Source organism: Aphelocoma coerulescens, chromosome 1A (genome assembly GCF_041296385.1).
Source record: "Aphelocoma coerulescens isolate FSJ_1873_10779 chromosome 1A, UR_Acoe_1.0, whole genome shotgun sequence".
In the NCBI taxonomy this organism is placed as follows: Eukaryota; Metazoa; Chordata; class Aves; order Passeriformes; family Corvidae; genus Aphelocoma; species Aphelocoma coerulescens.
Genome location: NC_091014.1, coordinates 59,718,380 through 59,741,568, shown reverse-complemented (window position 1 = coordinate 59,741,568; position 23,189 = coordinate 59,718,380). Strand labels below are relative to the sequence as shown.

The following is a 23,189-nucleotide window of genomic DNA, read 5'->3' as shown; positions in this document are numbered from 1 at the left end:
CCAGATCATAAACAAGTCAGACTTTACGTGAAAAGCAGCTTTCAAAAAAAATCTCAGCATTTGCCTCAAAAGCAAAGCACATTCCAAATGTATAGATCATATTAACAGTATTCCAATAAATGCAGAAAGATGCAACTATTCCAGTAAGGAATGACATTACGATACTCACATCAAGAAGGTCCTGGAAATACTTCCTTTTCTCCCATGGCAAAAAGCCTTGGTAACTTCCAGCATAAGACTGTAATTTTCTTCCCACTAGCCCCTCCTTTATATTTGCATCCACCTGCTCCTGCCCTTTTCCTCCTTCCATTCCCTGTGCGCCTTCTCCAGTATCAGAATTCCCAGTATGTTTTGATTTCTGTGTTTCCCTTAATATGAGTGCATTCAATACTTTTTCTCGAGTTTCATTTTTTTTCCCCATGCTCTGGGAGGGCAGTGTGGCTTTAGGCTGCACTTTATAAATATGTTTATTTGTGCTCATTGTCACAACGGTCCCCTTTGTTCCCATAAGCCTCGAAGGAACTTCCTCATTTGCTTTCACTGTTTTTATTTTGCCATCATTTACATCTTTATAAGGCTTCTCCCAGCTGCTATGGTTCTTCTGATCTTCTGAATGATTATGCATGCCCTTCTTTTCCAGGCCTACAATACTCTTTACTGTGGTTAAAAACTGGAAAGGTCTCAGGAGAGCAGCCTTGGATAGGTTATATCCTTTCTGAGTTATATCACCATTTAGTAGTTTTAAGTCCAGTTTCTGCAGTGCTAGTTGGACATCTTCAGGAAGAAGAGACACATTTACTGATGGGATTATCACCTCTTCAGGTACGCTCTCTTTTGTGCCATTTCGACGTCTCCTGACTCTTGGAAAGCGTTTTTCTTCTGGAATATCCTCAAACAGCATTTCAGCTTCTGGTACTGAAGTAACACTTTTAAAATCAGAGTTAGGTTTTTGCACAGAAGTTGTGTTCAGTTTTGGTTCCTCTCTAGTATCAACTTCAACAGCTATTTGCATTTTAAACTCTTCATCATTTTTGTTTAGGAATGTAAGGTTAAAATAGATCACAGTTGTGTTCATGCCACTGTGCATGATGAGGTGGATAGTTTTCCATTTGTTAGCAACTGAAGCATGTCGGATAACTGGATTATCACTGTATGAACCCTCAATTCCTTTCTTGGCTATTTCACTGAAGCTGAAGTAGGGCAGACATTCACCTTTGGGAATAACATAGTAGGTCTGATTAAGCTGAAGCATCACCTTGTACATCTCTTCAAAGTGATCTGGAAAAAAAAAAAGCCAAACAAGAAACAAAACAAACTTTTGTCAATTTTCAGCATGACATTTATATTTCACTCTTTTTTTAATAGTAATATGCCCAGCTACAGTCACTATATTAACAGGGAGACAGCTTTGTGAAAGAACACTTACTCTAGTTTCCAGCTTCTGGCTCACTATCTTCAATAATGGATGACTAGAACACACTCAGATATATAAAGCTACCAGACACTCCCATGCTAATTCTAAAAGCCAGTATAATTTATCACTCTTTCAATCTCTACCTGAAGAGCCTACATGCCTCATTATCACATGTTGCTTAAAATTATGAATCAGTCATAAGTAGCTTGCCCATATTACACTTTTGCTGCAGTTTAGGAGAGTAATGTAACAACAGCTGGATTTCATTGCTACAGTGCTGCATCTTGATTTGAAATTTTCAAAATCAGATAGGCTGAAAGGAACTTCTACCTCCCACAGCAGAACACAGATTATCTGTCATCTCCCATATGAGCAAAACTTCACTGCCAGCAACAGAATCACCAGTAACACATTTGTCCCAGCTGAAACGCAGGGGAGCCTCTGCTCTTCCAGACAGGACAAGTTCTCCTGCATATACCAGACAGCACTTTCAATCACTTCATTCTCTCCTGCTAATCTTTCATATCCAAATGAACTTCAAACAAGTTCACTTGTGACTGAAAGTAGCCTTTGGCAAGAGCCCAGAGCCAGATTTGAACTCACACTGTCAGCATCAGAGAGGTTCTTTAAACTTGTAACTGCTACAGGCATCATCAATTCAACTGTCCTTAGTCAGGTAAAGACACTTTGCACAACTGAAATGGGATTTCCCCACTTAGAATGTCGGCTTCTTGGGGCAAGGAGTTTGATGCTTGCTGCTCCATAAGGTATCAAGCTCCCACCCATGCTTGATCAATAATAGCTTTAGTAAATAAAGCAGCAAATAATACTGATCCAGGCTTGGATTAGCGAGTACAAGAAACACCTGACTTTCTCCAGCTGCTAGAAGCTCTTTCCCACAGAACAGTACTGGACACCTTAGCCCAATCTGAGAGTAATGAGGAACCAAAAAAGGTCAGGCAATTCAAGAGAATCCCCATAGAAAGTTTATCAACAATACTTTTTACATACCCTGGCCACAGTCACCAGCATCAAATCCACATGAGAGGACATTGCAGGCCTGATCACAGAATTTGTCTGCTAGCCAGGAATTAGCACAGCCTTGGTTACAGTATGAAACACCACTTATTCCTGCTCCAAATTGCCACGGTGGGCCATTCCCAATGCCTCCAACTGCACCTCCACCAGCAACATAGCGATTACCCCCACTGTTACCTAGAGGAAAAAGAAAAAATAAGCCCACCAGAAATAAGAATTTCAAATAACCAAAGAAAGGCACATTTAAGCCACAATGTTAAAGCTAGACTGAAGACTCAACAATCATCAGTGAACTTAAAAAGGGGCAAATCCTAACTAGACCTCTGTGAGTTTATGCAAACTATAGATTTTATACTCAGTGTAGAAGTTTAGGAATCAAATGAAAAGGGTATCCAAAGTGCCAACATATTTTGTCTTAACTTCAAAAAGGAAGGCAGAAAACAGATTTACTATTCCTTGTGCTTGCAGTCTTGACTTTACAGCCTCCTAGAAAGGTATCACTTCCTCAATTCAGAAGTACCACTTCATTTTATTACACGGCAGTCCTGAAAATTTGATCTAAAAACTAATAGTGCAGCTTCACAGTAAACTATTGTTGGGATTCTGAGTCCAAATAATATATAATACTGTATATCATTATGAATATATAATAATTTAAATTTCAAAACCCCTCCTTTCAGCTAGTCAAATTTGATACCTAAAGAAAGATTACCCTCTGCCCTACTATTTTCTATGTCATTTTTCATAGAAATTTATAAGTCAACTTGTTTCTTTATTATTAAGGGAGGCAAATTCTGTAGTTCCATGAAAAAGACAAATTATATAATCATTCTTGTAAGGAAGAACAAACAGTTCACTTTTCCTAAATTCAACATTGCAGTCTTACCAATGCAATCACCTCCATCCCAATCACATGCTGAGTTATTACAGGCTTTATCACAGTAACCATCTTTAATCCATGAGCCAGGACATCCCTCGGCACAGTTTGGCACAGGCCAAGTCAAGTAAACCTGGAACAACATTACAGTCTGAGACAAGGACTGGCAAATAGAAGTCAACTCAGCTTGTTTCTTCGAATATGGAGACTTACAATAATTTCTCCCTGTGTACAGTGCCTTAAGATTCCAGAGAGCTTTACAAACAGCATTTAAACCCTGTTGCTTGTGAAGTAAATGCTACCCCTTTCAATCAGAAGGAAGTACTGAAGAATTCCCAAAGCCATACAGCAAAGCAGCAACAGCCAGAAATGGAGTAGGACTTCCCAAATCTACTTCTGCAAACCATATTCCAATGAAGACTAGCATCTTCTCTTTTTTCAGATAGGAAGGGTGAACATAAACTTTGAAATAGCTCTGCAGTTCACTCATTCTCCTGACTCAAAATGTTTCTTCATTACTAACCAGTCATGAGATAAGCAGCATGTGTTGAACATAATCCCTGAAGCATCTGATCCTCTGTGACTTAAATAATCCTAAGAATTGGCAGAATAAAAAAAAAAGTGTGTGTGTATTTTCAGCTGAGGAGGCATTAAAAACCCCACACATTTTCCTTTAGACCTTATTGTTTCAAGATTTTAGCAGCACATTTCCTACAGTAACACTTGCTGATCAGGTTATCACAAACAACACTGCACCTAAACTGACTTCATCATAACTGGGATGAATAACTAAAGAACAATACAAATGCTGTAACAATATGATTTTTCAGTTATATGCCTGCATCTTTAGAGATTTAAAACAACTAAAAAGCCTCCTAACACCCGGAAGTACTGAAGCAGTTATTTTAATTGTAGCTTAAACTAATTTTGTTCAACCCTTCTGTATTTGTGTGCAAGTGTGCACATCTGCCTGTATAAAACATTTAATTCAATGGTCTCTGGTGCCTTGTGTACTCACTGCTTTAATAGAAATAACATATATAAATCTTCATTTTTTTTCTCCATGTGACTCTTGTAGATCAAGCTAATGGATGAAAACCCTGCTGGCAACCAGTGTTGATGCATAACTATTGCTAATGTTTCCTCAGCCTGCTTTCCTTGCTTAACCCTAGTTGTTGATAATGGCTTTGTTGAAAGACTAAATTACTTTTCATTCATAACATGGAACAATATCTATTATTTTAGCAAATAATTATATACATTATACAATTATATATAGATTGGGCAAAGATATGAGTGTCTGGAACAGAGGCAATTAATGGTAAACTTAAATATTAGACCAGTTTAAATGTCATCTGAACTCGGTGCTCCCACAGAAAAGTTGATTTTTGTTTGAGTATTTCCCACAAAACAAAAAGAATTTACAAGGAAGGAAGTCTGGTAGCTGCCACACATATCAGTCTTACCAGTGCTCCACAGAGAGTAGGAGAATTAAAGAATAACACTGAAACTAAAATAAATCCTGACAGAGGAGCCATTATAACCCCTCAAACCTAGGAGTGAATATGAAAAAAAGTAATCCTAAAAACATCAACACAGCACACATACAAATACAGAGAAGAGCCTTCAATACACTGAACCTTTGCTAACAGTTCTTTAGTTAAGAACAATGAACCTTTAGAGATAAAAGGGGGAGTGAGTGCTCTCCCTTTCCAAGTAGCATTCCTTTGATTTTTATCATATTAGAGTAGAAAAGTTCTACTTCTGCTAAAATATCTTTTCATAATGGCTTACCTTTTGACCTTTCGAGTGACTGTAAAAATCATCAGGCCAAACATCCTTCCCAAACATAACATCATCATTGAGATAAATAAACTTCTGAGAAAGGCCACTGATACGATGAATATGACTTTCAATAGCGGGTGAACTGAAGGTAGGCAAGTGACTCGCATTCTGAAATATTTCCTAAAACAAGAAAATCCCCAACAACCAAAAAAAGTTTCAGAACACAGAAAACCAGTAATTAAAAAACCCGACAAAAACAAAACCATAAAAGGTCAGGCACCCCAGATATTTGATACGTATCTACTAAAAAACCAAAACATATCAAGAACAAGGATAGATACAAAAGAAAAATGTAAAGATATTTAAGCAAAAAAAAACCAAAACCCAAACAACTTAAATATCTCATTTTTCCCACACAAACCTCTTTTCAATTCTGCTGCTTAACTAAGAAACTGCACCTGGTTGATCACAAAGATGCAAACTTTCACATACTCCTCTTTCGCCAAGTACTGGACCAGGCTCAGTGTACACTTAAAATTCTCATGAACTGCCGGCTGCACAAAATTTCCAGCAAACTGAACCTGTTACAGCATTCAAAGATTCAGGACTGCTGCATCCCTTTCAAGTAACTTCACCAGCAGACAACAGAAGTTGAGTAAGTATCTCTTTAGCACTTCAGTTGCGCAGAGTTCCTATGGCATGTCCAAAGACCAAAATTACTTCTGAATTTGTAATAAGCTACTAGAGAATTTTGGTTTCACTTATTCAGGAAGCTTGAAGGATTTCCTTTCTCTTTTTAAGTAACACTTTTAGAATGCATAGCTACTTTTTTTTGTAGCCATTTTCTTTGTTCCAGTAATTGTAATCCATCCTGTCTCAGCACAAGCTTATTAAGTTATTACTAGCTCTGAGAGACTGTTTATAGATTCAGATTACAATTTCCTCTCCCCAGGTTTTTATAAATAGACTCTATAAGGAAATTAGACATGGGTATATGTTAGCTGAAGCTTCAATATTTGGAAAAGTGAAATAAATACAGGCTTGATATATATTCAATGACCGATTTAGCCAAAATATAAGGACATACACAATAAAACCCTGGGTGAGACAGGGAAGAAGTTGTCATTTCTTCCAAATAAATGCAGCCTTTGGCTGCAAGAGGATAACTGCATTTCAAATCAAACAGGGTATCTTTGCTGGCCCTTTCATAGTGGGAGCTTTGTTGAATTTTACCTGATGTGTGACTATAGTTATCCGAGGATTATCCAGGTTAAGCCAGGAAGGAATCTGCCCATTGGTGACGATGAAAATGTGCCGTACCCAAGGGGCGTGTCTCTCTATTGATCGCAGTGAGTACCGCAGCTCTTCGTTGTCCTCAAAGCGGCTGGCAGAAACATCTTCATCCTGCTTAGACTACAGAAAGGAAAAAACCCTTTCTAAGATTTTAAATAGAACACTAAATTTCTGACCCAGCTAGGTAAGGACAGCGTGCTTTGGCATATGAGTGCATAAGCACTTCAGGACTTACACATTCCAAAATAAAAAGTACATTGATAATAACCATGATTCTTATAAAGAATCATATTCTTCCAAATTACCAAGGTGAACAATACAATGTTCTGACGTCACTGGCTGATCACCTGGTATCATTAGGATGTCTACTGGCCATGCTGAAAGAAGTTCTTGAAGAATGAAGCAGAAAAAACACCCCCCTCCTGCATTTCAAACCAGCAACATCACCTTTCAGAAATCCAGTTTCAAGAGGCTAGGGCCTTTCAAGTACATTGCATCATAAGCTGTATATAAATGTCACCTAATATAGATATACTGGAAGTATCATGATGTAGTTGTTCTTCAATTATCCCCTGCTCTATTATTTTAAAGAATTTAAGCAGGAGAAAATGAACAAAACTTAGCCTAATATTCACTATCAAATAGCTATATGTTTCCCCATATATTTATTAGATAGAAAATGTTTCAGTTAGAAACTCATCAGTCAAGTAACAAAATTAGGTTATAGGACACCAAAACGTATGTTTCTTTTCACATTTATGAGAACTTAGTGACCTGTCCTAAAACCAGCAAGTAAGGCTGCCTAAAAGGAACTTTTGTAAAGTCCAAACAAAACAGAAGACTTGAGAAAATAGATGAATATTTAATAATTACCATTTTCACTGCAGATTCTACACACTGCACATAAGTTTTCTAATATGTACAGAAATACAGCTTTCACATTCACAAAAGAGTAACAACAGAAAACATTTTAGCAACACCAGCAGCCATTGGCTAGGTGCCCATTCACAAAATAAAGCATAATTTCGACATGGGAAAATATAAACTTTAAGCTCAGGGTTGGTATTAACCAGGAAGAATTCCCCAAAAGTCCAGGTCACAGGATATGAAGACAGACTGCAAGCTTTTCAGGAGTGGGTACATTAACCATGCCACTTGAGATTTACTGTAAAATTAAATTCCAGCACAAGGAAAATCCCCAGGATTTTAGAATCTCTCATCTTGAGACACCTTGCTATTTAATTTCCTGTTCTTAAACTAAACATCCTTCATTGTATCAAAAGCATTTAAAGTAAACCTCCTTTCTTTACAGACATCTGTATTTCAGGACTTCAACATTTTTGAAAGAGAAGTAATTAGCACTTGCTCAGCATAAATGATGCTGTAAAGCAAAAAAATGCCTAAGAAATATATTGGGAACAAGATAATCATGTTTGTTAAAAGAACCCTCTATCTCCCCACACAAGAAGCCTGCTTATCTGCCAGTCAGGATCAGTTAAGCCTTTCAGGACTTGACTGCACACAGCTTTATCAGAACATGTGCAGAGGGCAATATTTTTCACTTAGCAGAGAACATGAAAATTTAAATTAAATATCACACTGTTTGATCCTTCTTTCCCATCGATTTGAGAACTGGGCAGTGTTTTTGTGATGTTTTCTTACGAGCTAATAAATATTTGATTCTTAATTAGTTCCAAGCTTCGAAAAAATCCCACATTCCTTATCACTGACCCTTATCATTGACTAGTTAGCCTCTACTTGCAGTTTTTAAATGTTGTAACATTTACCTGCTGTAAGAGAATTCACCCACCTGACTGACAGAGCTGAGGTCCCACAGTAAATAAGCAGGATTAAGCGTCAGTTCTTTCCCATCTATAGTCATGTTCTTCTTTGCTTGCTTGCTCAGTTCTTGGAAACCCTTGGGGTTATTCAGTTGCAAGAGTGCCACACTGGCTTCTGAATAGAGCTGCAACTACACAAGCAGAGAAAACAACTCCAGCAGCACTCTTCCTTTTCCATCTTTTTCTTGTATTATTTTTCCTAAAGTTACTAATAAGAATGACTGGGAAGCACTGTTTTTAAAGAGCTACAATTTTGTAAAAACACAAAAAGAAGTAGTAAAATGGGAACTGAAAAACATTTCAAGATACAGAACATTATGCTTAATTTTCACTTTGCAAAATCAATGTCTCTTTACACAATGATCCAGCAACGGTAAACCTGTTCATGTTTTAAATAGTCCGGGAGTAAATGAATAGTAAGTCCCCATCCGTTCTCTATCACACAAAAAACAGAACTCATGTTTTATTAACACTTTATTATATGACTGAAAGAATTGGCCTTTTCCCCATCTTAAACAAGGAATGATTTTGCCAGAAAATTAAGGGCACTGATGCATCATCACTGTCAGAAGCGTGAAATGTTCAGAATGGTTTACAGTTAGTTCAACCTACAGCTCTGAAATCTGAGATACAAAGGGCTCCAGAGCTGATCCATGTGGGTCTCCAAGTCCTTAGTGCTGGTTGCCAATATGCTGCTAAGGTCATTTCTTAGTTGTGGACTGTTTGATCTGTTTGCTGTTTTTATCTCTTGCCACCAGTAAGTCTGTATATCAGATTTCATAATGCACAGGATCAGGGGCTTGTACTACACACCCTAACAGCGAGTATAGTTTACAGATTTCAGGGCCTCAAAGCATCTCCCTAGGAATACGGCATAACCCAGTAAATGCTGTGTTTACCATATGAAGTACCATGAGCAGACCCAATCAAGCTAAAAGCAGGACTGCCCTTTTGATTTTCCAAGTACATGAATTCAACAGCCTTATTAAGAAAAAAATGCAGTTAATCATTAATATTTATTTGATGCTATGCTTAATTTTTGTGCCTTCAGGCAACATAAGACAACCACGTCTACCAAATTTTCAGTATAAACGCAATTCATAAGCTATCAAATTTGAATAATCATGTTCAAAAAAAGCAAAAACATCACAGTTCCCTTCACAATAACTCAAAGTGGTTTTATTTCTTTATTTTTTTATTAAATCTGACCCTTTCTGCTTATTTTAAAACAACACTTGTCCCAGAGTTAGCAGCCCTTCCCTTAGCAAGACCAGCTGTTCCACTTGTGACATTTTAAAGCTGTTGATGCTTTGACTCACATGCTATTTGAGATTTTTCAATCTGACTTATGAGGCCTGTCATTAGAAAAATCTGATAAATCTCAGACCTTCCAGGGAATCATCTGAACCTATGGGTGGAAAGGATGGCTGCAGCAGCTAAATGGCTGAGGTATAGTTACGGACTGCAGGCAGCAACCTCCAAAAATATCGGTATGGAAATGCTGCAGATTGCAAAGCTGCCAGCACTGGCTATGTGCTTTATTTAGCAATACAACAGTGTTACACTGTCCCTTAGAATCTGTCTCGTAAATCATACATACAACAAACCAAAATACTACCATTTTCGAGCTTTGAAAGCATATAAGAACATTTAGTTTCTCTTTAACTCACTCCCAAACTTGGCAAAATAAGTACCTGTACTACAGACTCCAAACTAGATTTATTACAAACACTTCCCCCTCACTAACACTGCATATATGCTGTATTTTTTTTTAATTTGTAATATTCCAAACTCATACAAGAAGCAATGGAAAAACATGCACCATTTCTCAGCATCAGAGTTAATCTAATCCCTGCACTGAATAGATCATATATCAATGTGGTTTTTTTTCCCAGTAGCACCTTTTTAAGAAACCAGTCTTTTCCTAAGCAGAGCTATCAATAAAGTTAGACTTCAGTGATGTTACCTGGTGAAATAACTTACTAGATTCTAATAAATTGCAAGCTCTGCTCCAAGCATTTTGTTGCTGGTACATTCAAAATGGATTTGTCTCCTGGCAGATTTTTTAATGTCTCACAGGTATTAGCCTCCTCTCAGTAGGGATGGATGCAATCACCCATTCCCTTAAAATATTACCTTCCAGAGAACATCTTCATCTTGCCAAAACAGGCCAGCAGATCCAAAAGTATTGTCAAAACAGAACAGAAGAACAGGCAGGTAGATGCAGAGAGTCAGTGTGACCAGGTGGTCCTCTGCTAACACAAATGGGCTGAGAACACACCTTGCAGGCACGCACCCAGACCACCACTGCAACACATTTTTATCACGCACTTAAAAACTGCAGTATCTCCACCAGGTAACTTGAAATGCAGGTTCTCCAGCATGCAGCCAGCATATTTCACTTCTATCTTACTAGACTAGGAGCCAGATGAGCTCAGACACCCCATGCAGAAGTAAATATCTTCATTTCCATTTTCTCAAGGTAAGAAGCCTCAAGAGCATTTTTTTTTTCTGAGGTGGGACTTAGATTCCCAACCAGTCCTTAAATTATTACACCTTATCCTCTCAATGACCAAAGCTGATTATTAAGGAAATAAGAAGCTCCTCTTTTCCCACGCCAGTGTAGATATTGGGAAAACTCAATATAGATCCCTACATAGCAAGGGAAAGGAAGTGTTTGTTGCATTAAAGAGTCACAAAAAGCTTTACAAATATAAAACACTGTTGTCTTTACAAATGCCTCAAGTTGCCCTCATAAGATGACATAGGAGGGTCATCTTTGAGTCAAAACTAATGCAATGCCTTCAGGTTTTTTTCTACAAAGCTTACTTACTACATCTGTGTGCTCACACACCAACTCCTGAAGCCACCTCTCTGCTCCAGAAACACCAATGAGCAGCAGTAAGAATCCCAGACCCCACATCTCCAGTGAGGACAACAAACACCCAACATCACTGTGCCTGCAGTTTCCCATGTGGATTTACTTCCACTAGTAAGACAAGGTCATTAAGACAGCCCTAAGTTTCTAACATTTATGTATGTGTGTGTGCACGTGGATTAAAGGAGATGGTATTTTACAAAGAGGGAGATCTACAAGCTCTTAGCTGTCCTTGAAGCCATCAGGATATTAAATCTTGAAGGAAAAATCAACTTTCTCTAAAGATTTTCACTACTGTGTATAATTTCAGTGAAAAACTGTTAGTGTGACAGTCTCAAAAAACCCAAAATCAAACAAATCAAATCCCCTGGCCTTGGCAATCCTTTCCTTGTCAGTCTTTACATCACCACACAGTTTTTAAGTTACAAGCGTCTCTTTAGGCTGAACAATACTTTCCTTTAGAAATGTAGTTAAGGGGGAGGGAAGGTGGGGAGGGAAGTAAAAATGAAATATTCAGTTGTTCTTCATGTATAGGTCCAAGGTAAGGTCTTTGGAACCCTTAAAGAAACAGCTCAGCAGCCATCAGCTGCACAACCAGAGTAACACCTCCATCTAGTGGCTTTCCAATACTTGGTTAAGAATACATGGACAATAAAAGCTGGCAGACGTAACTTTCAACTTCATCTGTCATAACAGACAACCTACAACATCAAATGTGACCAGCAGACACACTGATGCTCAACTTCCATCTTGAAATAAACTTCTGTATCATTACAGTACAGTGCAGGCCCTAAGTACAAAAATTCAGTAGACTCAAACAGATATAATTCATGTCGCAAAAAGATCCATTATATCATGAATCTTTACATTTTAATCACCTCTAGTCGAGTTCAGCTGCTTTGCTCAGATATTCAGATTTTTAGAAAAAAAATCTGGTCTAGATGAACAATTTTTGGTCCTCCTTGGATTTAGAAATTATTTCAACCAAACTGAAGCAATCCAACTAAAACAGCATAATTAACATTCAACACAAATGCACCAATAACTACACTCCTCTCTTTCTCACCTTTCTTCCCTTCTAAGAGCAGAACTGTCCAAAATTTGTATTATTATTTCTTTACTTGTAGTGTTGAACTAAAACAGCCACATAAAGCACACAGAAACCCATTAAGCATCAGGAAGCATCTATGAACAGACACAAGTCTAGTTCAAGCTCGGTGCAACTTTCTTCCTCTTCACAAGACATCTCACACCACTTAAGAGATTCCAGAAATGATAGCAAGAGAGGAATTGCTGCAAATGTCAGTGGAGACTGTAAATAATAACCTTTTTTCTACTTAACTGTAGCATTAACCTAACATCTCCCTTTGGTAAGAAGAAAACCACACTTGGCTGTGTTTACTGTTACTGCCTACCTACAATATCCACTGAAAGAAGAACTGACTGAGCTCAGAACCTACCAAAGGCTTCTATAGAAACAACCTCATCCACACTTGATATGTAAAAATGTTTATGCATGAAAATAAAACATTTCTTACATTCACATACATAAGTTTCTTTATAACATACATGACTTGCTGCTATCAAAAGTAAGAGGAGTGGCTGGGGAAGAATTCACTGCTATGATCACACAGGGTATAACAATCCCAATTTAATTGCTCTAAAGCATCCACCAGGAAGAAAAGAAACACAGACAGGAAAGCTGACTTGAAAGAAAACTGCAGAATGTTGTGGATGCCTGAGAAAAAACTGTGTTTACACAGAGATATGCCCAACCAAATTGAGGAAGAGGAGTTCTTAGGAACAGATGAGTTGATCACAATGGCAACGTTGACATAAAGATAAGAACACACCAAGGAAAAGGGAATCAGCACAAATAGATGACACATGACTGATGACAAATTAAAAAACACAACCAAGACAGGGTAAGGGAAAATCATACAGAAAGATAATAGGCACAGGATGTCACTTCCATGAAAACAAACAAGGAGATGGGAAACATATCTAAGACACCCCTCAGATGCAGCCTTTATGTTCATCTGGATAGCAATGAACCATATGAACATCCACTGTTATTTAACTGCTGTGACACTTGAGATGCAAAGGCAAAAGAAAATACCTATTTAAGCTTAAGTAAGTGTTTAAAAGCTCTCTGTATTCATCTGTTTTAGAGCATGTAGAAAGACAGGTACATATGTGTTTATTTTGCAAGGCTTCTGCCATTAGCAAGACTCCCAGTCAGCTAACACAAGTTGAGACAAGAAAGAAGAATTTCAGCTTGCATTATGTTGGAGTGTGACCAGCCTATGAAAGGAATTACACAAGATAATTTCTGCAACAGAGTACATGAGTTGTTAGCTCAGCCTGCCAATAAAAAAAAAAAATGGGAACAGGACCTCATGTTCATTTGAGCGCCAAGAACAAGTCATAAAGTGAATTAGCAGATGCTACAGGTGGACATCAGAATAATGAAGACAAATTACCTATGGATTGCCATCCCATTTCGCCTGCTAACTCCTTCTCCTCCACAAATTCCTTGGCCTCAGTCCTTTTCACACCATGAATCACATCCTCTCCAGTACAAAAGCCAATGTCTTCAACAAACTTTTTAAACCTTCACCTATCCATTAAACCTGGCTGTAACTCTAACAGGTGTCCAAATAGCAGGGGAGAACAGAAGGCACTAAATGGCAGTCTCACAAGTTGTTTTCTGTTGCCTTGCAGGTGGGTCAGCTGAAGGGCAGCTTGCTCAAGACCCCAGAGAGTATGTGGCAGAGAGAAACACAGCATTCAGTGCTGTTACTATTAAGAGAGCTAAGAGGGAAGAAAAAAGCTAAGAAGCTACATAAAAAAAATTCTGTAACATTAAACAAGCCAGTGATCCAGAATCCTACAGCCAGAAAACAGGCTCCAGCAAATGGCTGAGAGAAACTGGTAAGGCTGCCTTTTAATCAGCTGCAGGGTAGCAAATGTAATGCCTAATAACTTGCAGTCACAGAATGGACAATTGGTCTTTTGCAGGCAACTCTGAGTCACTATCTGCTTCACCACTTCAGGAAGAATCACCCAAAAAAAACCCACACTACTCTCAGAAACATCCTAAGTCTCCTAGGTGGGTGAGATTCCATACGTGAGCCATTCCAAAAGACCAGTACAACTAAGGCACTCATTCCTCCAGAGCCTTACCAGCTTTACTTTAGAGGCCAGGTTCTCTGGTAGTTTTGTTCGTAGCTGGTTTGTTTCTTTGAATGTAGCTGGAAATCCACTAAGAAAGGCTAAGTCTTGCATTAATACCAGACCCGGCACTTCTTTGTCTGTAGTCTAAAAATAAGACAACAGGGTATAAAGATCTTTTTAAACATAAAATAATTCTTGTAACAATAAAGGTTGATCTAAAAGCTTTCACTTTTTACTACATGTGAGTTATGGAAAGAATAGCACAGAAACTTTATAAAAATGTACAGAATATTTAACACATAACAAAAGCTAATCAACAGATTGTCAAAGTACATACCAAGTAACCCCTCCATGCTATCTGTTTGCTGTTGTCTTTTAACATTCCAGAATGGGCAGCTTCAACTAGAATACAGAAAATTGCAAATAAAAAATTATTTCAGTATAAAGTCACTTCTTTTCTATATTCTAGTAACCAAAAAATATTTTTGCAAATTAAAGATACTTGAATATTTATGGTGTGAAAAATTGTCTTTATAAATGGTAAATAACTCTTGGTGGTAAAATAAAGACAGTGGTTGGACCAGTAGTCAGGCACTACATATTCAACAAAATATGAAATTCATACATGCTCTAAGACCCTACTTATATATGCTGAACACATGAATGATTGTTTTACAGTTGGCAATCCTTTGAACAAGGGCAGAACTTTCTGCAAATTATTCAAACTAGACTTCACAGCAATTAAAAGAGGATCTAAAACTAATCTTCCTCAATCTAAACCCCAGCCTCTTGAGATTATCAGAGAAACACAGATATTCAGATATCAAACCTGTTTTGCAATAGCCTTTTAAAGCACAGAACTCTAATCATCTGTAATCAGTTGTCTGGGAGGTAAGCAAACAGTATCATTAATGTAATCATTTGGAGAAACAGTTTGAGGGCAAGAGAGATACTGAATGACTTGCTAAAGTCAAACAGAAAATCAGCATTAAAAGTCAGTACTGGAGGAAAAAAACCCCAACCCTAAAACTAATTCACAGCAGCTTACTACGACCTTGCTCTAAAAACAAAGAGCTTCTTACCGTCCTTAGGGCTATCAAAAACAATTACAGTCACATTGGTAGAAGGATTTTTTGGTTTTGCTACAAAGAACATATTGTTAGCAGCTTGTAAAGCAGGATGAATGGACGGCAGGTCTTTCAGTGTGACGTTGGCAGGTAGCGCAGGATCCAGGACAAGCATGGGCACTTTGATGCAGTGTGTCAGCAAACACTCCAGCTGCTTCTCACTACAGCAAAATACCAAAGGCATATTTAACACCACTAGAAAATTTAAGACAGAAATCAAATCTTGGATGCAATGAGAAAAGTTTTTGTAAAATCTGATCAATTATTTGAAACATTTGCTGTAACAGGGGGAAATTACTGAAAGCATGCTTATCTTCCTGCAGAAGGCAAATACGGGACTGGTAGTGTTTAGTTCATTCCCACAACTGTTTTTTGCAAAGTTCCAAGATTTCCAAGTCCACCCACTGAAGAGACCTTATAAAAATCTCTAAATAACAGAAGGACCAAGCCAAATGACTGGGACAGACCAGATCCTGCTGCTTCCTGGCAGCAGAGCCACAAGAGGCGTGGACCCTCCACAGACAATTACTTGCAGTGCCACGAATACAAATGGCAGGTGAAAGCAACACTGAACTTTTAATGCATATCTACCTGGAGTCTTATGATTCAAAAGCATGAGCATTTTTTCATGGGGCTATTCCTAAACAGTGACAGGGATATGCATTCCAAACTCCAGAAACTGTTTTGTTTTAAGAAGCTCCTTCATATATGTCACAATAACATTACTTTTATTCAATACATATATTATCATGCTGTCAGCTCTTGAAGTGGCATAGGAAAGCCTGCATAGGCTATAGAAAACCAAACCGCCCCCCCAACCAGCATCTGCTTTCACCTAACAATGAGTGGAATATAATTTATCCCAATTTATGCCCCAAAATCACAAAAACTCACCTCTTCTTTGTTGGTTCTGTTGCATTCTTTCCAAGGATTTCCCTATTACAAAGTTAAAACAAGCATATTAAATAACATTTAATTGACAGTTTTAAAAGAACCAAGTCTAATTTCAGATTGTTAATTGAGTCAGGGACACGCTGTCAAAGCACCAGTAACCCAGATAAAGAGCTGCCAAGGCCTTGCCATTGGCCTTGCCATTGGCCTTGCCAAGGTGAGCACAGGCTGACACTCATGCCCTTCTCTGCTCACCCCCATGCAGCACAGAGCTCAGAAATTTGTGGCTGTGCTGAGAGCTGTGGCAGCAGGACTGTTTCTGCTACAGGAATTTATGGAGTTATTATTAGGCTACTTAACAAAAACAATATTGATGTGAAAAACACTGGTAAGAAACCAGAATGAAGTGACCTGAAACTAGGTCTTGATTGTTTTGCCTAACATAAATATTCTGATAAGGTCTATGGAACAGTTCTTTTTGCAATAGCGGTCATTGACTTCAAAGCCCGTGAAAAACAGGGAGAGAACCAGGTGTCCCTGCAGATAGCAAACACAGTATGGACACGAGTCTTAACTCATAAGCTTAATTTCAACTTTCCAAATCAGTGTTATGGAAAAAGACAACGTGTTTTTCCCTGCTGAAACAGGAATCACAGCATGAGTGATGACAAAGCTAAACCCACTAATATTAGCTATGTGAACTGGTAGGAAAATATTAGCATAAATCTGAAAGCTTTTCAGAGCAGAGACTATGTTTAAGATCAGTGAATTTAAAGTTCTACTAATACTTTCAGTGTTTAGGTAACAAAGAAAAGATCCAGAATTTCCCTTGAGATCATACTGTTAGTTGTACCTAAATTGCAAGACATAACAAGCCAAAACTCAGATCAATCCACTTACTTGTGGATTTCTCATTATTCTGAACTGAATTATTATAACCCTTAAAATACAGACTTGCCCTTCCATTTATCATATTTAATGGCCAAAACAGATCATGTGAGCAGAGTTACTTATCAAAAACTAAATCGACGGTAACAAGACATAATCCAAGGTATCTTGGAAACAGCAGCCCCTCTTTGAAGGCTTAGATCAGTAATTTTGCAGAACTGTATAGTGCAATCTACAAAAACAGATGCGGAAATACATGTCTTTGCTTCCTTAGCTAAAGGCCAACTCATACCTTTATAACATGCATAAATTATTTTCCCATTTCTCAGTTTCAGTGTTCATGAGACTATTAATCTAACTAATCTAAAAACAAGAACTTAAGAAACATGCTTAAGATTTTATGAAGCCCATTATAAAAGAAATGCGAGGGGGGTCAGGAGAGAAAAAAGGGTTGAAGAGAGGTTATATATTTGAGGCATAGTTTTATTATTTTTATTTACAAACTGAGTTATAGAAATCAATACAAAATGACATACACAATGCACAGTTTTCCACACGGCATTTTACAAATTCATGACAGAACAGCCTTAATTCTTATGCCTATCTTAAACAATTTTCTAATTAGACAGTACTTGACAGCTAAAAGTAGAACTGAAACAAAGTTTTGGGAATAATCAAATGAAGAGGTGAGAAAATGTGCTTTGAATTTTCATCTTGAGTAACATGGGAAAAAATGACAACAAAGAAAACTAGTACAGCATTAGATTGCTGCTGTCAGCTAAAGGGAAAAAATATATAAGATTATTACCTCATTATTTTCTGTTCTTCCTCCATCTGTTCCCTGACCTGTTGCAATTCTTTGATCAGTTCAACATCTGTGCCATTCACCCAGGTGTATACCACATCAATTGGCATGGGTAAACAAAGCCTACATAATTCAAAGGAAAGCTACATGAGCTGTTTAATATTACATTACAAGTGTTCATGGCATCCTACAATAGCAATTTCTGTCTAACAACAGAAATAGTTGGTGTCTGGGCTGCAAACAAGACAAAGCAAAAAGACTCTCTTTAGCTATATATATCATGTCTTGATTATACACAAGCCTTTGACAAAACAGCACAGACATCAACCAGAAGGACACAAAGTGGTTTTAACTGTTCAGTAACTAAAGGAAATTCTAACTTTATGCTCTAAATTTCACTGACACCAACTCCTTCAAACCCATAAAATTTTTTCAAGTCAGTACCAGGACCCGAGCACATTCTTAATTCACCAACTACTTTAGACAGGACAGCATGAAGCATAACTTAAATCATACTTACTGTTATTTAATTGCACAGAGCCAGTAGATCTCAGCAGGACCAGGTCTCTATCCTAGGAATGTCTCTTAGATTATATTAACAGGGTATTTCATAAACCAACAATCTAATTTGGGTACATGGATTCAGACTCCAGACATGGCAGACAAATTAATTCTTGACACAACTGAATATCCTGGAGCTGTTTCTAGAGAGTTGCATATTTCCTAGCATGCATAAGGCAGGGGCTTGGGTACATCTTTCCTATTTTTTTTATGATGAGCTCCTCTACAAGGCCCACAGCTTTGTGTCAGCAGGTACTCCAGGCTGCTGCCTCAGGTGAGTCTCTGAGTCCTGTACAGCAGGAGGATACCCCAATTATTATTTTGTAAAGTTCCAGTGTCAAGCCATTTAATACCTTCCTAAACTGTAGATGGCCTAGCAAACACTGGAAAACATCATTGTGTGACCCCATGGATCCCAGCATTAGAGAGGTTCAAAGGTGTTCCCTCTCCACCCACGGCATCCTTCCAAAAGCATTCAAAGAGAAGCAGAGCTTACAGGCAGGTATTTCATCCACCTTCCCTTGCACAGCATGCCACGCAGAGAGCTTGCACCCAGCTTCACTTTCTACTGGCTCAGTAACTGAAGCACAAAATTTGGTAAAAGGTCAGCCAGCAGCTCGTCACAGCACAGTGGGCAGGAACATTTTGTACTCAATTTACCACTGTTCCTAACTGAGCTGCAACACTCAGAGGATAACAGTGGGTCATTCTGAGACAGTTTGAACATCCCAGCAGCAGTGCTGCCTTCCCCAGCAGCACCACCCAGAAAGTCTCTCACATCTGCAGGGGGCTACTCTCCTACCCAAAAAAAGTCAATTTACTGAATACAATTACCCTTCTAATTGATTATTTCACTTTTTTCTCCAGAGATGACTAGCTTCTGGTTCACTTGCAAGGCATGTTTTGAACAAAAATGTCCTCCAGAGGAGTAGAAATTCAATGGCAGGAGCTCCTCCAGTTTTTCTACATTTGTTGTGATGGGTTAAATTACTGGTTTGACGCTCCCTGGAATGCTACAGCTTGGAAAGGAGTGTTTTAGGTGGAAGCACCTGACTCAAGTCAGTGGATTTCAAAAATGCCCAACCTTCAGCCTTCTGGGCAAAGTGCAGAATTATTTACCCAGGCTTCATTGAAGAACACAGTATGTCCGAAAGAACTCTGACTCTTTCTATGATGTGAGGCAATTTTGACTTCTGTGAAGCCTCTCTCCATTTTCCCATTTCCTAAAAGTGTGTCTCTATGCAGTAGCACATACACCTACATACACTATGCCACATACAGCCAAATGCTAGTAAATTCCACAGAGGAAAAGCATTTTTGGTCAGATGCAGGCATGTTAACTCAATTAACCCTGGCATGGTGAGCTCATTCTTCATTACCAGTGGCAATAGAGACAGACCAGTAAAAAAAAAAGGGAACTGTCTGCAGATCCACTAGTTTAATTGCTTAAAATTAATCCAAATACTGAATAAATTTTCTTAATGTGCCTTTACAGCATACATTGTTTCAGAAAGAAATATTTATCAAACATAATAATAAAAATCAGATATCCCAAGTCAATTTGTAGTTTCCAATTAAGCAAAGTAGCACTGTTAAGACTGTACCTTTCTGGACTTGGCCAAAGCTTTCTGGCTGGTTTCACGGCTTCCTAAAATATCCTGCGAGTTTATATTTTCAGAGGTATGTAGTGGAACTTTGCTGTAAAAAAGTTTAAAATTAAAAGGAACAGATACTACACTTCAGTAGTATTGTTCCCAAACACTCTCTTAATATGCAGAGTCTTTTGCAAATTGTTGAAGTTCAGAGAAGTTTTTTCATTCAGAAACTGTCTCTCAAATTCTGTAGCTGTGTTTCCTTCATATGGATTTATACATTCGGTCTTCATCAGAAACACCAGTCTGGCAAACGGGTTAAGCCCAAGCTGAGCTGAGCTAATTTACTAAATACAGCCACCCTTCTAATCAGCTATTTCCCCTCTTTGACATGACTAACAGATGTGACTCAAAGGTGCACTTTGATTCCAAGTGGAAATTATCTTAACACCATTCTACAGAAAATCATCTCTTTGGAAAATTCCTTGGAGGCTCCCAGATAATTAATTAAGGTGAGGTTTTACACTTTTCTCTTTCAAAACCCATTTTTTACTTGCAAATCTAAAAACATCAATAGGATCCTGCTTGAAGACAAAACCAGAGCCACCAGCACCCCCAGATAGGACAGGGGACCCGTCACTCTTGCTGGGAAGAATTTCCCATACCCATGATATGTTTACATAAGAGAACCATTGTCACAGCTGAGATTGTAGGTAGAAGACAAACTTTATTGTCTCAACATCCACTGTTGCTGAAGGAGTACAGCAGATTTTGGATCTCTCCCAAGCTACCATACGGTGATCTCCAACCTTGCTGAGCCTCTTTATGGACAATAGAAGCCTAAGCTGCTCATAGAAAACCTCCCAGCCCTCCAGCCTGTTCCAGCTCTGTAATTATGCACTAACAGTAAGTCAGTTGTTCCATTGCTTTTCCTGCTCCCTCATTTGTGTGTCTTTTCCTCTCTCCAGCCTCCCTAAGCTCGACAGTTAATGGCTGGCCAACCACTGATAGCTCTCACTTGCTGCACCCTACTGAAATCAGTCTGCACATTTAAAAATCTGAGGATTGTTCCTTCACATCTTTCCATATATATTTTTGAGTTTTAAATATGACATCCTGGAATAACAAAGTTACAGTAAGTAAAGTACACTTACTATACCACTTGCAAGTAGAGTAATAAAATGCAGTCCTCATCCAAAACACTCATGCATGGAATTCCATTCTTTAGTTTCCTTTTCTCCCTTCTTATTTTCATGTCAAAAATGGGTTTGGATAATAGAGTGACTTGGTAAAAAGCCCTGGAATGTCTACTCCACTCTCTCAAGGTGTTGTAATGTAAGTAGCTGAGCAATCATGTAAGTACCAAGTTTAGCAGCTGATGTGGCTATCTGAAAAGTACCACAGGTGGGATGCCAAGGGTAATTAACAGGAAGGTAAAACAAGCCAAAGCAATTGCTAAACTTCAAGGCAAAACCAGAAGTCTGCTTTGGTCTGGCAGAGTACAGTGTTCAATAGGTGTAACTAATGATGTCATTGGTTTTGTCTGATGAGCTTTTTAGTTTATCGTCATAAGGAGCTTGCCCCCATACACAAATTTGTCTACATTCCACAGTGAGGTTTTTTCCATAGAAGTTTACAAGTCAACTGTTACACAAGAACAGAGAATTTTAGCTGCAAAGCTCCTAGAGAACAACACAACTCAAATTCAATTGAAGGCCCATTAATATTTTCCAAGGGTCATGTAGTTTTTAGTTTCCACAAAGCAGTACACCTGCTTAATTTTCCTAACCAACAAGCCTCCTGTTCTCCAATTCTGAGTATTTTTCTCTAGCACTAAAACAGGAACTGATTAAAATCATTGTACAAGCTACATTCAATCTGGAAGTCCACAGACCTCTGTTTATGTGTAGCTCTATATGTTGCATTGACACCAGTCTAAAAAACTCCACCAAACCACCACTGATGTGAGTGACTGCTGCAAGACAGGGACCATTACTGCATTTGTGAAGTTTGATAATAAAAATAAACTGAACCCCTGACAAGGGATGTCTAAAAGTCAAAAAAATGCCTAAAACTGTATCTCTGCAAAGACTTCTTGTTGGTATGAATTTTTAGAGGAAGCTGGTATCTGCATGCCAATGTCACAGCAAACATCCCTGTTACTCCTGACACGAGATTGTTAAAGGCATACGGGTGAACTGGAATAATTTAAGCACCCATCATAAAAACCTTAAGCTTTTGATCAGGCAGCCAATAGTTCCTCACCAGGCACTGGATGTTTTGCTCCCAATCCCCAGAAATGAACACTAGCGAAGGAGTGCTTTACACAACCAAAATGAAGTAAGGAAACACTGCAGAAATGGGAAGTGACTATATCTACACCACAAGAGTAAGATTTGTGATTTTGTTTTGGAAAAAGTCAACAGTTTTATAAAAACACTGCAGTCAATTAACACAAAGTCAGGCATTTTAGTACTGACAGGACCAAACTGCCATGTTTTACTTCAGTGCTGCTAAAACATGTAAACATTAAGCTATTCATCCATATGAGCTGTATCACTCTGCTTTTATCTGTCATCCTTTGGAAAATGGGGGAGAGGAGTAGAAGAGGAGACTATAAAAGTTCATGGTATTCACCAACACGATGCAATGCACTTTTACAGAGTTATCTCACACCAGCTAAAGCGTGACAAATTGATCTGATCATTTCTCCTGTTCCAAGACGCAACAAACCTCAAGGCAGATTTAAGCATCTGCTTTCAGGGTTAGTTTTTTTCCCAGCCAAGTGTATCAATATTAAGAGTTTGATGACACCTGCTTAGTTGCTTTCTTCCACCTACCAGTTCACAGTCCACTTACTCCCTGAGCAACAGACCCCATGGCTATTCAGACATGAATGATGAAACCACAGGAAGTCATGTAGCAGTTAACACAACTGAAATAAATGACCAATTGGTTTCCAACTTGCTGTGAGAGATTCTCCCAGGCACTCAGATTTTAAAAGCTTCTTACTAGCTTTGTG

The 23,189-nt window shown here is 38.3% G+C and overlaps 1 protein-coding gene across 3 annotated transcripts in view; it reads right to left on the bottom strand.

The window, feature by feature from the left end:
• Positions 1-23,189, bottom strand: part of GNPTAB (N-acetylglucosamine-1-phosphate transferase subunits alpha and beta) — a 53,578-nt gene that overhangs the window by 13,085 nt on the left and 17,304 nt on the right. For all 3 annotated transcript variants that reach the window (XM_069003020.1, XM_069003019.1, XM_069003018.1), the window contains exons 3-13: positions 18,018-18,137; positions 16,325-16,366; positions 15,386-15,591; positions 14,641-14,705; positions 14,313-14,447; positions 8,218-8,379; positions 6,348-6,527; positions 5,124-5,294; positions 3,339-3,462; positions 2,426-2,629; positions 170-1,278 (exon numbers count right to left, since the gene is read on the bottom strand). In XM_069003020.1, the coding sequence (XP_068859121.1) occupies positions 170-1,278; positions 2,426-2,629; positions 3,339-3,462; positions 5,124-5,294; positions 6,348-6,527; positions 8,218-8,379; positions 14,313-14,447; positions 14,641-14,705; positions 15,386-15,591; positions 16,325-16,366; positions 18,018-18,137 (2,518 nt within the window). The remainder of the gene's footprint in view (positions 1-169; positions 1,279-2,425; positions 2,630-3,338; positions 3,463-5,123; positions 5,295-6,347; positions 6,528-8,217; positions 8,380-14,312; positions 14,448-14,640; positions 14,706-15,385; positions 15,592-16,324; positions 16,367-18,017; positions 18,138-23,189) is intronic.